This window comes from Symsagittifera roscoffensis, unplaced genomic scaffold (assembly GCF_963678635.1).
Source record: "Symsagittifera roscoffensis unplaced genomic scaffold, txSymRosc1.1 SCAFFOLD_156, whole genome shotgun sequence".
Taxonomy (NCBI): Eukaryota; Metazoa; Xenacoelomorpha; order Acoela; family Convolutidae; genus Symsagittifera; species Symsagittifera roscoffensis.
Genome location: NW_026970937.1, coordinates 74,046 through 91,447, shown reverse-complemented (window position 1 = coordinate 91,447; position 17,402 = coordinate 74,046). Strand labels below are relative to the sequence as shown.

The following is a 17,402-nucleotide window of genomic DNA, read 5'->3' as shown; positions in this document are numbered from 1 at the left end:
GATAGAGTGACCAAAGATTTACAAAGCAATAAAAAACACAAATCTAATTAGGAATATAATTAACTAAAGTCACCCACACTTTTCAAGCAAGTCGAGTGTAAAGCCAAATTTTGTATAAACTTTGATTTTAAAAAACACCGGGAAATAAACTGAGTTAGAAAATTTTTGAAAAGGAGATTCTGTGTTTGTTTTTATGATTGCTTTCAGCCTTTTCATTCTTGTTTCGAACGACATCCAAAAATTTCAAAGTTTTCAGTGTCAAGAAAAACTGGTTTGAAATTTTTGATATTTAATCTAATTTCGAGCTAACAAAGCAAATATAATAGACTTATAACAAGCTTATAATATTAGTCGTAAACATAGCCAACATACATTTGGAAAAATTCAATGAACGCAAGGAAACAAAAAACTATTGCTCTTTGATTTTCAAGATTTTTAAATGGAAAGGATGAAAACTGATCAACTGTGATGCCGTGTTAAAACGGTTTTTACGCGTGACGCTGTTTTCGCACAAAAAATTGAGGAACACTTTAGCTTTTTTTAAGCTAATTGACACTAAAAAGCAACCTTGGTATATGGTTTAAAAAAATACTGAATCACAGACAGATTTACAACAGACACTATCATGTTACGATATTCTGTACACAGATTCAGCACAATCAACGATTTCATTTCGGCCTTTCAACTTTTGCAGATAGTTTCAACGAATCTTAAGAGTCGAACCAAAGTTTTAGGGAACAAAAATAACTTATCTCTATCAGAGCTGAAAGCTGATGAAATATTAGCATGGGCGGCGGTTATAAATTTATTTTGAGGTTCATAAATGGATCACTTTTTGTCTGAATTTAATGGGTAAACTAATAGTTCATATAGGTACTGCGCCACTACTCACTTCTTCGGAGTTGTCTGTTCTCAAAGGAGGCGTTTGGGAAGTTGCCGGTGAACAGCCCTGGTCCCAGTCTCTTGGGGGTGAGCATCGGAGGGGGAGTGTAGGGGGCACTCTCCAGTCCAAATCCCCCACTCATCAGAGCAGCGCCACTTCCATACCCACCCACACTCAGTCTAAGTCACAGGTCAAACAATTAAAGACAACACTGACAGAAATCTTCCAAAATGCTTATTAAGAACATTTTGCTACTAGAAATCTGCGCTAGATATTTTTCGAATAAAAACAAACAAAAACAAACTCAAAATAGTTTTAAAAGCGTTAATGGCTTTCTTCAAAGCCTCAATAAACAAACATTGATCGATATGATCGATTTTTTCAATTAAACTTAATTTACAGAACAGCTAATCAAAGATTGGAAAAGAGTAATGTTGAAAAAAATCTCAACTTTCGAACTTCAAAGAAGTAGATGCCCTTTAAGCTCTTTAAACTTCTAGAACCATTTATGATTGGCACTTTTTTGATAACATGAACCCAACTTGAGAAAACTGGACCAATAGGTAAAGTTTTTATTCCGCTGGGAAATTTTAAAAATAATTTCCACTTTCGAAATTAGAAATCGTTCACGTTTTTTTTTGCGCCATTTCCATGTTCGTATTTGGAGAGTGCTAATTACGACACTTTCAGCAGATAAATTTCAATTGGACTCAAAAAGTGCATTATATCTAAGTGCATCAATATTTTTCTTTTCAATTTAAGTCCGAAATAAGCGTGTCTTTGATTGAAACAATAATCAATTTGCTCACCTGGGAGATTTGAGGCAGCTTCGGAAGACACCAGTTGAGATATGCTTGGGAATGTGTATGGGTCTGGGCTTGAAGCTGCGTCGCATATTACTCGGAGGAGTCTCCTCACAAGACCCCAAACCATCTCTATCTCCCTGGAACTGGAATCTTTCTTCCATCACCACCGCCATAGAACTGTGATGTCTGTTACTACTACCAGGACCCATCTTGCTTCCACTTGCAGACATCGGCTGTGCAGTCATGACTGAGGGTGCTATGGAACCTGGCACTTTGAACACTCCTGGAGGAGAGAGATTGTTGTTTAGTTTCGAAGGGGACACTTCGCTTGTTGAATGTCTTCTTCCCGACACCGATACAACTAGACCCAAGTTTCCTCCTCCGCTAATTCCGCCAAAAGAACTCTTTCCCGACTCTGTGCTATATTGGGATCCCTTGGTAGGGTTAGATTCAGCTGAAATGTTAGGCGGACCGACGAGCTGCATGGCGAAGGTAGTGATGGGGACTTCCTTGGAACAATGCACAATTTCCTCGTCTAATCTACATGGGAATGTTGCAACCGAATTGCGCCTCAAAACAGGTTCGTCTGGAAATAGTTCGTCCAATCGGTCTGGAGTAAGCAGTCCTGTGTTTGCATGCGATGGAGTCAAGGGTTGTTCCTGGCTTGTGGCTGGGTTTGCAAACGGAAACAAAGAATTGTCGTTGTTGTCTACAGCGAAAGAAGCTGACAGACAGTGCTTGTAGTATTCGGGTCTCCACGACCCAGCGCCACTTGTCTGTTGACTCGTTCTCGTGAAGTTGCTCACGCTTTTCGGAATGTTCAAAGGCGCTGGTCTTTTGAACTGCGATTTGCTTGACGTCATTGCAGACGACGAAGGCATGTGAAGAGGGTATTTGATATTGCATAGCTGTGCAGAAGTCACTACTGCATCAGGAGGTAGGAATGCGTCATCATCTTCATCATCCATATCCTCCTGTTCCCCAAAACATCCTTCGACCGCCTCTGCTTCCTCTACGATATTACTTTTAAGTCGCGACACCACGTCTTTTTCTGTCGGCGAGATATTGGGCGATTCATGCCTGGAACTTGAATTACTACCCGTGCTGTCTTGAGAACCTCCAGTGGCTCCCATCCTAGCACTTGAACCATCTGTGCTCACTTTCAGATAACCCTGTTCCCGGCTGTCTGCACCACCCAGAGTCATTCGACGCCTGTTCATTTTTTCCAATTCACTCTGAATGTACTCGTCACATACAGTCAGGAACTCATCTAGCTCCGGCTTCGGTCTCAAAGCTCTTTCATCCACTGAGAAACTGCGGTTCCGGCTCGTTACCGAGTCCATTCTAGAAGTATTCAGATGTCTCGGCAACGCTGAAGGCCCTTTCAGTCCCGATTTTGTTGCTGTCAGATTACCATAGTCATCTGAGTCGGCTGCTACGCTGTAGGGCGGTGGAAGTCTTTCGTATGTCCGTGAAGTGCTTTGAACATCTCGCTTCATCTCAGAGGATGACGCCACGATTCCAGCTGTGGGTTTTGGGAAACCTCGAAAGTTTTTCAGTTCTGGGGAGCTGCTTTGGATGTTGTTGCCAGCGTACCCTTGCTCTCTCAATAAATTTTGGTCACTGTGGCTGTTCCTCGTGAGGGCGTGACTTGTGGGTGGGGGAAAGACGAAGTGCACTGATTTGGAAGGCCCCGGACTCCTGGCGATGAAAGGCGACTTCAAGGCAGACTGAGGGGGAAGGCCCATGTGGTTTGACTTGCTGAGATCCACACGGTTAATCGAAGGCTGTTGGATTGAATCCACAGAAAAGCTGTTTTGAGAAGAGGCCAGAGTCATCGACTGTGACGACTGACTTTTCTGCAACGAACCAGTGATATGCGTGTAGTTTTGCTCTGATATTGCGACTCCTTGAGGCGACTGTACATTTAATATCGTGTGATCGCTTTCCATGGGATGCTCAATAGATTGCATGGCGGTGCCAGGAATCGTTCGATGTTTCACCACTTTCTCAAAACTAGAAGCAAACACTGCCGGGTTGAAAAACTTGTTGGTGATGAGTGGTTTCCGGTCCGCCTCACAAGTGGATTGTTCTACTTTAGTCATCATAGTTCCCTTCAATGAGTCCAAGGCTTCGGAAGCATATGGTTGCATCAGATCCATCACTGAGAAGGAGTTATGTGTGGACGACGAGGGCGGGGTAGGTATAAAATGGTTCTGGAATGGGATATTGTGGTGAGAGGGCATCAGGTTCCCTTGAGAGGACATGGATATGGACTGTGATACTATGGCATCTCTCAGAACCGAGATCAGGGGATTCGAGGATACCAAATCATGAGGATTCTGCACTTGGTTCTGATTCAGTACATTGCGTGACTGCTCAACATCTGTCGTCAGGCTCTTCTCGTGCGGTTGAGAAAAGGCAGCTAGATGATGTTGTAGGTTAAGCTGAGGACTCTGGTTCTGTGAGCGGGGCAGTTGCACTTCGGATGATAGTGTTTTGTGAGGCACTGTCAAAGCCAGCGGCTGGGCAGGGGAAGACACGTTGGAGGAAGAGTTGGATCCTAGTCCCCCATTGCTACTGTTCAGACTACAGAGTGTGGGCAGAGGCGGCGATGCAGATGTTGGATTGGAATTGATGCTCAGGGGAAGACTGACTGTCACTGCTCCCTCCCCAACAGACCCGCCACCAAAACGGTCCCGATCATCAAATAGCCCAGAATAGGAGCCGGACGTCGATGATAAAAGGGTTCCATTGCTACTGACAGCTGTGGATGATTTGTTAGCTGACTTGTGAGATGATGTCTTGTCCCTGTCTCGTTCCTTGAGTGCCTGCTCTTTTGTCTCTTTGTCGTAGCCCCCGTGCAATCGCATGTGGCCATTGAGTGCAGGGAGGGTGGGGAATGTCTTGTGACAGACAGGACAAGTTGACTCTTTCTCGCTAAAAGACACCACATGAATGATTCGACATGACATGTACGAAATTTATACATCAACCGTTAAATATCAAGAAAAGATTACCCTTACTTTTGTAAAGTACATAACATGCATCCATTCTAGAAAATTGCTAGTATGCAGACACGATTTTCAATTAGTGCTATCCATGTAAGCAGTTCAAAGTTCACAGAGGCAGAGGTTCACAGCGTCAGAATAGAGTCAACGTCTGTCTAACTGTTTCATATAACAAGAAACTCTTGATTCCAGACAGGGGATGGACAGTGACACCCACTTAACTCTTATTATAACTGTTATAGATATATACTAAATGAATCCCCATCCCACAAACCCAGAAAAGGAGTGGCCATGTTCTCACAATCAGAGTTGTTTAAAGAGAACGAACAGTTGCATAAAGTGGGAGACCTACATTACATGAGAAAACATCAACAAAATAGAGCAGGTAAGAAAAAGAAGAACAAGTGAGAGCTATTGACAGGATTAACATCCTGAAAGTCGCTTTGGGTCAGGGGCGGATCTAGAATTTTCTCAAAGGGGGCGGATTTTCAAAAAAATTTCGAAAATTTTGTCGACCTTTTTTGTAGGTCGAACAAATTGATTATCTGAGCTCTCCCAAATCATTATAAATACCCCCTTTTGACCAAATTTTCTGCGCTGCAGGCAATTTTTGGAAAATTTTGATTAAAAAAATCGCGTTTTTTCGGCGCGCGCTACCCTCTGAAAAATTAGTATATATTGACTCCCAAGGCGCCTTTAGAAAAATTTTGAGTACCTCACCAAAAGATAGCTCAAAATAGTACAGAGGTGGACCCTTTGGGTCGGCAGGGGGTCGAATCCCTGAGGGGGGGCATCCGCCGCCCCCTTCCAAATCCGCTACTGGTTCTTCAATCCTCCCTCAGAAAAAAAAAACAAAAAAAATCAAAAATCCTTTTAAAAAAATTCTATTTTTCTATTTTTGAAAAACGACCTTAGTCGAAATATACTGCTCGTCTTGCACAACAGCCGGGTGAACTTGTTACATTCTCGTTACAACTAAAATAAGCTTTCAGAATGTTCCATAAGATAGAAAGTATTGACATAATAGTCCCAAGCATGTAAACTCCGCTTATTCACACAAAAATAAGGACAATATAGTTGTATTTAAAATTAATCATGAGTGAATGACTCACATGGTTGGGTTCTCGTCTGAGGCGGCGGCTGCTATGGCATACATCTGCGTCTCATTCCCATTTACCCCTTGGATAGTCACCAGCTGCACAAACAATCAACAAAACCGATAAACAACAACCACATATAAACATTAAACATAACATAACAACTCAAACAAATCATATCATAACTTAAACAGACTAAACCTGAAAAAGAAGTGTATGCGCTGATATGTTCCAAATGTGAGTTGACACGGTACAATGGCGCTAATAAAGTTCAATTTAGAGGTCGATTCGGAGCCAATGGAAAAATGGGAGAGAAGGGTGTGATCTTATCTGTCAAAGCCCTGAAGTTAACGCGACATTCCTATTGTCTCATCGTTTTCATAATAAATGAAGAAAAGATAGACTGCAAAATTACTTCTGTTAAAACGGAGTAAGCACACAGTCCAAAGAGCGTTAATGAAGTCGCATTAAAAAAACTTAGAGCAATTTATATCAAAATATTTTTCAAATTCAAGAGACCTCACGACCGACATATTTTTGATAGCATCAATCGAATTTGAGATTGGATCAAAAAACATTTTACATTCCTTTGGTTTTTCTAAAAATTGCATCCATTTTAAATATTGCCAGTGAAAAACATAACTCATCTTTTGACTGTGGAACCTGATCTAAACTACATTTTATGATTGGATAAATTAGATATTTTACCAATGTAAAGTATTTAATATTAACCAATCATGATCCATCTAACTAACAACCCACTTATTTGTAAGTGCTGAAGTTACTTGTAATTTCAGCACCAGAGAGATTTGAATTTAACTTAGAAATTAGTTGGACTCTCCCGAGCACTTCAGCAGCCGCAATAAACCAGTATACCCTAGATCTATTGAGCCTAGCAGAGACTAGTTAAACAACCTGAGACTAGATAGTATAAGAGTAAGATTAGGATCGGTATTAGACTAAGAAGTTGCACGAATCTATCCGGCCGAAAATAAGATAGCGTGACGAGCAGACGGTGTACCCTATCCGAAATTACTCTATGAGTTAACCAACTCGGTCCTAACTCATCTGGTGCGACCATAAGTCTCGAACAAGACCTTAATAGCTTAGAATTAACCAAAATAGATTAGAAATTAGACAAAAACATTTACAAAATGTTATACGACAATAATTTAATCGAAATGTCTCTACGACTCAATAGATCAGAGCCAATATTCCGAACCATAACAGAACTACCCGGAATTGGAAGAAGACCTCGAACCAGAGACGACATACGACAAAGTAGAAACTTGCCATATAGCTATATGATAGTTAGGCAAAAACCAGAACAAACTTTTATATTTAGAATATTACTGGCAATGAATTTAGATTTTCATTTGCAAACATAAAACCTTGAAGTTAATCTTCAAAATCATTTCAGGCGCTAAACAAAATTATTAATATACAATAACGATTGATAAAAAGATCTAAGATCGTTTTCCTAAAATTCTGCAGTAATATACAAAACATGTTTGAAAAATATTTATTGAAAAATAAAAAATAAAAATTAGTAGCATGACAATAAATGGTTAGTAATCATAAATCATCCTGTTGTTCCAGCTCCATCACCTAAAACATAACAGCAATCATAAACCCACTAATATCATCAAAACACTAAATCTTTCCTTTACACACATTTAAAATTTTATTAAAACTTAAATTCACTTAATTTTAAAACCAGATCATCAAGGCTTATCCTTGGATCTTAAATCATTTTCTACTTAATTAAATTTCAAATTTGATCATCAAGGCTTATCCTTGGATCAAACAGAACAACTTTGTTCTCCCCCACCCACTTAATTAGTGTCTAACGACCTCAAACGTCGATTCACTACCCAACCCTTTCTAAAGACCCAAGACTAATAGAAATTTTTAAACAAAACTAATCATTCAAATTAGGATAAACAGTGAAGAACTTCGGTTATTCATCCTTCACTTGACCCCCCCTCTTACCAGACCCAGGATAAATCTTAGACTTAGTAAGTTTAAAATAGTATCTAACGAACTACTCGCGTTCTAATTATACCTGAACCTTGTGGATCGATTTAATATTCTCCAACCCTTGAACACAATCACTACCCCTAAGTAAGATTAAGTAAGTTAACACCTTAACTTATACTAGCCACGAGAAAGTAAAAAATCATTCTTCGGAATCGATATACTTTTCTCTCCAACCCTGAACAAATAGACCCAGGTTAAGCTAACCAAAAAATCGTAAGAACTAACAGTTTAGGAAAATAGAAATCATTTAACAACCTTTTGCATCCGTCATCCTAAACCTTATGTCATTTAAAAACCTAGGAAATAAACAAACAATCGTTTTACACAATTGTGAAATAGATAACAAAAAATACGACCTTGTAATCACACCTCATACACAAACAGTTGGATACATTCGAACAAAACGACAAACACTAAAAAGAAAAATAATAACGAAACAAAGACAAATAACACGAAAAAGATTTTCAAAAAATCGAAACGCATTTTCAGAATCAGAAACCAACAGTTTAGACGAACTTTACAAACTAAAAGAATCAATAGATAAAAATTACCCACTTCACGATCAATTATATTTTTCTGACTCAGAAACAACTTCAAATTCATCAAAAAGAGGAAAAAGAAGAATAAAAAAGCAGTATAAACACAAACCAGTACATTTATACAATTGGAATCAACCAATTCGACACATTAATAATTACATATTAACAGTCATCGAACGAAAAAATGAGCTCAACGCACACCCCAGGTGAAGAAAGTCCAGATGATGATGAAATCTTTCCTTTTATAGTAGATGCAACCACTGATAGAGGACAGCATATATTTTGCAAAAATTTACTATTAAATTTATTTGAACCCGGAATCAGTCCATGTAAAACAGAGTTCCCAGATGTAAAAATCAAAAGACAAATCATAGACCACTATTTAAAAGATATATGCAACATAACACAACAGTATGGAATCTACTCCATAGAATTCACCTCACCAAACCATAATAATAGAAAATATACAATTCAAACAGACGATCTTGATTTAGAATTTTCAAAAGTTTTTTCAGAATATATAAAAAACATCCAATATCATAACTCACAAAGAGCAAACTCCATATTCACCAATGAAGTTTTCGCAATAATATATAGTTATATTTCGATATTAGAAAACGAAATCCCAATAACAAATGTCTCACCGACAGAAACATCTAAACATTTAAGAGTACGACATGAAATCACACTACTCTCTAGTTATTTAAACATCATTAAAGAAAATTTCACGAAAGACGACGTTTCACAACATACAAAACACGATCTACAAAAAATTTTGGCATGGTTCATAATAGATTATTTCACACACAATATTGATTTAATTGCACAAGCAAGAAAAAATTTTAGACCCCAAAACTCGAACGATGATACCGCTATCACAGAACAATCAGATTATGTTTGGGACCCCGAATGGTCTCATCCCGCATTTATAAGCTTCCCACAAACAATCTCAAGTCAAGCAATAAGTACGATATCTTACATAAGAGATTATGTAAAAGTAATACCATTAACCATTGATGCAACACCATTAAACTATAATACATTTTTACCCGATACACAAAATAATAGTTTAAACTCTACAGTTATACACAATGAAAACCTCAATGGAACTAGGAATCTTACTCAACAAGATATCCAGACACCATCACACTTCATAAATGAAGAAATTGTACACACAACAACTACACAACAAAGTATTTCACCAATACGCCCAAATTTAACAACACCAAGAAATACAAATCCTTCACAAACACAGGTAACCTTACAATCAACCGTTAAACCTTCGGTTGCTCCTAAATATTCACATATGGATTACCAAACATACAGACCCATGACAATACCATCAAAAACACACAAAACATTCACTAGAAACAACTTTGCAGACCATAATTATAATTATACACATCCATCAAAAACATATAACCAACCACAAAGAAATTTTAACCAATATACAAGATCTCGAAATTGGGATAACCCAATGACCCAACCTAATTCAATAAATTTCCAAACAAATCCTCCACAGGATCACAGTGAAAATTACCCATTTTTTCAACAAAATAAAAATAAAAAACAGACATCTTATCAAATGGATTATTTATCCTCAGATGATGATTTCTTACAACCAGATATATTTGCACCAAATACTCAAGAATATCGTAGACAAGGAATACAGAGAACACGTACAAATCATAGAAATTTTTCTCCACAACCAATAGATGCACAACATCAACAACCAATTCAACAACAAAATCTAATTAATACACAATCTTTTCAACCAATTCAACAACAAAATCCAATGACTGCACACTCGTATCAAGCATCACAAATGCAAAATGAAATACCACTCCCATATTATCTCCAACAACATGAAATAACAAGAAACCAACTTTCGAATTTTTCTCAAATGCCAAATGCAGCAGAATCATTACAAATGACAATGAATCCATACCTTATGGGTGGATCATCAATAACATCAAACAAACCTTTAATGGTTTTCACAGGAACAGACCCTGAATACTCTGTAGAAGATTATTTAAATGCAGTAACAGCAAACCTGATTTTAAATATTGGACCTGAACCAATTAATACGCCACTACATCAAAATTGGATACATCGACGCACAGCGTTAATACAAACAACCTTAGATGGCGCAGCCCAAAAATGGTTTTCAGTACTACCTCTAGAAATAAAATCAAACTGGAAAAGGTTTACACAGGAATTTTCAAAAATGTTTGACTCCGAAAGAAACAAACAACAACAAAGAGTTTTATGTAATGAAATTCGCAGATTACCAAACGAAACCATCAAGCAAATAGCAGTACGAATCGAAACACTAGTTCGAAAAGCATATTCATTAAATACACATGACTATAAAAACACAAAGATGACAGAAATCTTAATGATGACCTTAACACCACAATTAAGGAAAATAGCAATAAAAAAGAGAGCATCCCATCCTTCTTCAATTCGAGAACCCGATTTAGATTTTCGAAAACTAGTAGACAAATTAGAACAAGCAGAAATCACGATGAAACTAGAAGAAACGGAAAATCTGAAATTACAATACGTTAACAGAATTGAAACGACTCCCACTAATATTAATAATATACAGGAATCAGAGACAGACCTCGTTGAAAAAATCACTGAAATACTCAATATTTACGAAAAGAACCCAAACTTTAAAGGCAAACCATCTTTCAAAAAATGGTGTAATTATTGCCGACGATACGGACATAGTATTTCCGAATGTAGACAAAAACAGCAAGACAATCAAAATAAACCTCAAAAATATAAAGAACCAAATAAATCATTCTATCAATACATGAAAAAAGATCAAAATCTACCGAACAAAACAGTTTACAGCAACAACAGTTCAGGAAAACCACTCCCGAACAATACAAATTATACAAGAAATCAATCACCATATAACTCAAGTTATAGAGGAAGATCACCAGAACGAAGAAACACGAATAATTCATCACAAAATCACTACAATAGACCAAATAGTCGAAATAACTACTCCAGATCAAATTCAAATACACAACGATTTGTTTCTAGATCTAATTCCCAATCAAGAAATAACTACTATCCAAACAACCAATCACGAAATTCATCATACAATAGGAATAGAAACTACTCCTATAATCGAAATAGAAGTTATTCAAACAACCGAAACCAGAATTACCCGAACAATCAATCAAGGAATAACTCATATAATAGATCGAACTATAACAGACCAAACAATAATTACCAAAACAGATCGCGAAATAATTCACAAAATCGACACCCAAGTTATAATAATCGTTATAGAAATTATTCCCAATCACCACACCGGAATAATAATAACTATAATAATTCTAATAATCGCCACAGAAGTAGTACACCTAAACATCAAAGACAAATCAATCAAGTACAATCTAACCCAGAAACAACATCAGACCCTCCAGGTATTGATGACACAGTAACTGATACGTTACAACTCAATCAAATAAACTGTACATCATCAGATTCAGAAAGTGATACTGAAAACACTCTTTCTATCAATATGATAAAAGTCGAAAATGACTATGAATCTGTCATATATGAACAACCCTTTTCATCACACATATATGAAAATCAATCAGAATTTCTTCAAAATTATTACACTACACCCATAAATTCCACACCAACGACGCAAGAAACAAATGAGATTAACACTACAAATCAAACCAATAAAAATACCAAAACAAAATGCTTGAATACAAACCACATTTATCAAAATATACAAAAAGAACAACCCAAAGAAAAAATTTGGACAATACCATTTCTCTTAGAAAGCCCAAGAAATAAAGAATTTCAACCACCAGACCTTGAAATAGATTTTTTAATTGATTCAGGAGCAGAATCAAACATAATAAACATCCCCACATGGAATGAAATAAAAACTTTACACCCAAAGCTAACACCTCTTGAAACCTCCAGTAAGTTAGCAACAGCACAAGGATCAACATTGATAAACTACGGAAAAATCCAATTATTTCTCCTCCCCACCAGAACAATGGAACAAAGCAAAATTTTAAATAAGCCATTTAAACAAATATTCCATATCACTGACATTAAATATGATATCATTGGAATACCATTTATTTCGAAGTATATACCAACAATTAACATACTAAATAGTAAAATATTAATCAAAGATAAATATACAAAAACAAAAGAAACATCCTTAACATTTTTTCAAAGATTAAATAAACAACCACCATTCTTTTCAAAATTCTACCCGATATTTAACCAACAAAGAAAACACCTAAAACCACTATCAGGAAATATCTATAATTTTTCAATCAAACAAGTTCACCAATATGATAAAGAACAAAACAAACAAAAATTTTATATGTCAGAATTTGAATTCAAACCTATTCACAAATTTTTCAAAATCACAATCTCATCCATAAAATATTTGAAAAATTCGAATTCCGATATCATTTCCTTACATGTCTATAACAACACACCTTACCAAGTAACATTACCTTTAGGACTTTTAGGATATTGTGAAACCAACGCTACAATATCACCAATACACGAAAAAGCCTATCGCGTAAATAATATACTCCAATTACTAGATATTTGCCAATCTACAATTCTTAATGAAGAATTATCTATAAATAATATAATAAGTAACGAAAACAGAAATACGGATTATTTCACAAAAACTCCATATTTCAAACCTACTTTCAACATAAGTAACTACACAGAGGACCAACAAAAATTTTTAACAATGTTTAATTTCCAACATTCACAAATAACACAAGACGAATTCGAAAAATTAGCCAAACAGCTAATTAAATATTCATCAGTCTATGCAACATCAAAATTCGATGTTGGAAAAATCAGTTCATCACTACATCTCCCGTTAAAACCAGACGCAGTTTTCAAAAAACAGAGAGCAAGTAAAGTACCAATTCACTTACATGATAAAGTGAACAGATTACTCGACATTTTAGAACAATACAACATTATATCACCAGTAAACAAAGAAGAACAACCAAAAGGCAACACATTTATCAACCCTGTTATCATTCTAGCTAAAGGAGAATCATTGAAAATCGTTCTCGATGCTAGATACCTCAATTCACTTATAGATGAATCAAAATGTAATTGGCCCATTGAACCAATACAAGTTATTTTAACAAAAATAAACGGCAAATACTTTACAACCGCCGATATGAATAGTGCATACAATCAAATGCCACTAGATGAACAATCACGACGTTTAACACAATTTGTTATCGGAAACCAACAATATGAATTCAACCGCTTATTCTATGGAATATCCATAGGACCAGCAGCATTTTCAGCTTTTATGAGCAAAATTTTTAGACCACTAATACTCAAGAAAAACGCAATCACCTATCTAGACGATGTTTTTATGCAATCACAAACAAAAGACGAGATGTTCAATGTTTTAGAAAAATATCACCAAATACTTCAGAACGAAAATCTGAAGGCCGCCCCCGATAAATCACACTTCTTTTTGACAAGAGTTAAATTCTTAGGACATAATATAGAAAGAAAAACAATCACTCCATTGAAATCACGCATTGACGCTATTCAAAAACTTCAACCACCAACAAATAAAAAGAAAATCCAAGAATTTCTTGGAATGTTAAACTTTTTAAGTAAATATGTTTATAAAATGCAATTATATCTACGACCATTTTATAACATCCTTAGACAACAAAATAATTTTGAATGGAACACAGAACATCAAACACGATTTGAAGAAATAAAGAAACTTTTAACTGAACAAATTTCAAACACAATTCCAGATTCAAATCAACCATTTTATGCAATGTGCGATGCTTCGAACTTTGGCATCGGTGCAGCACTATTACAATCACATAATGGTACAAATAAAATGAACCTCATATCAGCAAATTCTCGATTATTCACTCAAGCAGAGCTACGACTCTCAACTCTAATGAGAGAATGTACAGCCATAATATATACACTGACAGAATATGAATTTCTGATACTTGGATCAAAACACCCCACAGTTTTATTCACAGACCATAAACCAATCATCTTTCTCTTTACACAAAAATCTAACCCAAACCACCGAGTTTACAGATTTCAACTAATTCTAATGAAATTTCCAAACTTACATATAGTTTGGACTGCAGGAAAAAATCTTGCATTACCAGACACCTTAAGTCGAAATACACCACCTGAATTACTTACACGAAAAACAACAGTTGAAATACCCAAAAACATAAAATTCTACCTTGCAGAAAACGAAACATCACCCCGATTGGAATGCAAATATGCAGTAAAAACTGATATTGAACAATCACAAATAAATAGTTTACAACATTTCCCACTTTATTTAGATTGTCAAAATAATCATTATGAAGTTGATTTACTTGGAACATCAACTTTCAAACCAATCCCATATTCTCAATGGATAAAAAATAACACCCAACAAAAACGAACAAAACAACACCCGCCTAAAAAAGACCATTTTCCACTAATTGAAAAAGAAGATTTAACTGATAAAATAAATTTATCAGGACCACAAACAAATGATTCAAAATACACAATAAATCAAGTTTTTGACCTTCACGACCCACTTGATACAATACCCTTATCTAAATTCGAAATTGAGAACATTTTTCTCCCTCCAACAGAAACGATTACAATTTCAACACTGAAACAATATCAAAATCTTGACCCGATAATTAGACAACTAAAATCATGGCACAAATATAAAACTAAACCTGTCAAAGCAGATTCAACCATTCTAGGAAACAAAACACTCCTCCGATACTTTCGCAAATTTAACAACACAACAATTAACGAAAATACAGACCTTTTAGAGTATAACCTGAATGAATCCACAGTTCCCTGTCTCCCTTTAAGTATGATTCTTATAGCTTTTAATATTTCACATACACAAAATATTAAAGGACACTCTGGATCAGAAAAAACATATTCAAATTTTATACAAAATTTTTACTTCCCAAATGCACCAATTTGGATAAAAGTACTATGCAATGATTGTATAGTATGTCAACTAAATAAACCTTACCCAAATCAAAAACAAATAGCACAAAAACAAGATTTTAAAGGACAAAGCTTGTACTTTAACCATCGTATCTCATTTGATACTAAAGGACCAATTTCACCCTCATCAGAAGGAAACTCGTACATTATGGTAATTGTTGACGCATTTACACATTATGTAGCACTTAACCCAGTACCACATTGTAACGCTTATTACGCTTACACAACACTCTATGAACACTGGATAGCAAAATTCGGACTACCAGAAATTTTAGTTACAGACAACGGTACAGAATTCATAAATAATGAAATTATCACACTATGTCATTTATATAACATTAAACACAAACCACGTACATCTCATGCACCTTGGACAAACGGCTTAGTCGAAGGTATGAACCGTTCATTACAAGAATATCTTAGATGTATCATCAACGGAAATGATACAAAATATACCGAATGGTCAGCAGATGTAAAATTATTTCCCTTAGCATATAATTCACAAATAACGACAACTTTAGGAATGTCACCATACGAAATGGTTTTTAACCAAAAGCCACGCAAACCAATAATGTTTACAGCAAATTCTCATAAAAACGCACAAGGTTATTGTCAACCAAATAAAGACTCAATTTGTTATAACCTACCTTTACATACACACGATGAAGATCATTTTCATCACCCACAAATTCTTAAACTAGCCTCCGGTACACACACCGAATGGATTCTAAATAGAGATAAAAAACACAATGAAATTTATCAAAAAATAACAAAAAAGTTATTACAAAGACAAAACATTAATGAACAAATCAATTCACGTTTTACACCAGCCTCCGAATTAAAAATTGGAACATTTGTTTTAATACCTAATTTTAATACTCAAAAAGGAATTTCTAAAAAATTACAACCCCTTCGAAAAGGACCATACCAAATAATTGCAAAACCCACTGATGTCACATAAAATTACCGACTCAAACAAAAAAGAAATCGTTCAACATCGAAACAACCTATTACCTTATTACCCAAAAGAATACGCACTCCGCGAATTAACTCAATTATATTCTTTCACAGGATTAAAAATCATTCAAAATGAACCACATCTGAAAAACACAGAACAAAATGATAACCCCACCGAAAATCAAAACACAAAACCAACCACCACCAAAAACAATACACAAAACCATAAAGAATCCCCAAAACAAAGAAAAAATAGAAAAATGACCGAACAAATAATACCCCAAGAACAAATCGACAAATCAGAAAATAGAAAAACAACAAGACTCCGAAATCAACCACGTAAAAACTATAAAATATTCATCCCCCAATCTAAAATTTTAAAGAAAGTGGAATTTCAAAAGTAATTTTAACATTATACTTCACTATCTTGAAACCTTCGAAACATTTTTCATTTACATTTTTCAAAATAACATGCTGACAAGTACGTAATAATTCTAGTTCAAAATAGACCAATAGGATTCATCCAATCCGTCACTTTCTCTAACTCAAACTAAGACCAATTAGACGAATCATATAGAACTCCAGGCACATCTATAACTATAACTTTACGACCTCCAGGTCAAAAATAAGCAAACCACTCCAACTTGACAACTAAAATAAATATCACCATAATACCGTACCCCTCCCTTATCTAATAACCCAAAGATCAACAATATTTCCCCAACTCAGACCACGAATACCCCCAAAGCAAATTTGTTAACTTAGCCTAAAGTAACAAAATGAACATTTTAATTAGCCTAAAGTATAAAAATCTCACCATACCCCGGATCATTTGACAAACAAAAATAAAGAAAAAGACGACCTCCCAATCACCATGAAAATTGCCCCCAACAATTTTTTACAAAACTCGACCCACTTGTCAAAAAACTAATAAATAATCCGACCACACTAGAAAATCGCCTCAAACAGCAAAAAATATTCGACCAAGAGATCATTTCTTAAATGCTCTTCTCTCAATCAGTTAC

The 17,402-nt window shown here is 35.6% G+C and overlaps 1 protein-coding gene across 1 annotated transcript in view; it reads right to left on the bottom strand.

Moving 5' to 3' along the window:
* Positions 1 to 17,402, bottom strand: part of LOC134856042 (uncharacterized) — a 38,207-nt gene that overhangs the window by 5,496 nt on the left and 15,309 nt on the right. The window contains exons 5-7 of the mRNA XM_063872412.1: positions 5,813 to 5,895; positions 1,693 to 4,629; positions 893 to 1,062 (exon numbers count right to left, since the gene is read on the bottom strand). Coding sequence (XP_063728482.1) covers positions 893 to 1,062; positions 1,693 to 4,629; positions 5,813 to 5,895 — 3,190 coding nt within the window. The remainder of the gene's footprint in view (positions 1 to 892; positions 1,063 to 1,692; positions 4,630 to 5,812; positions 5,896 to 17,402) is intronic.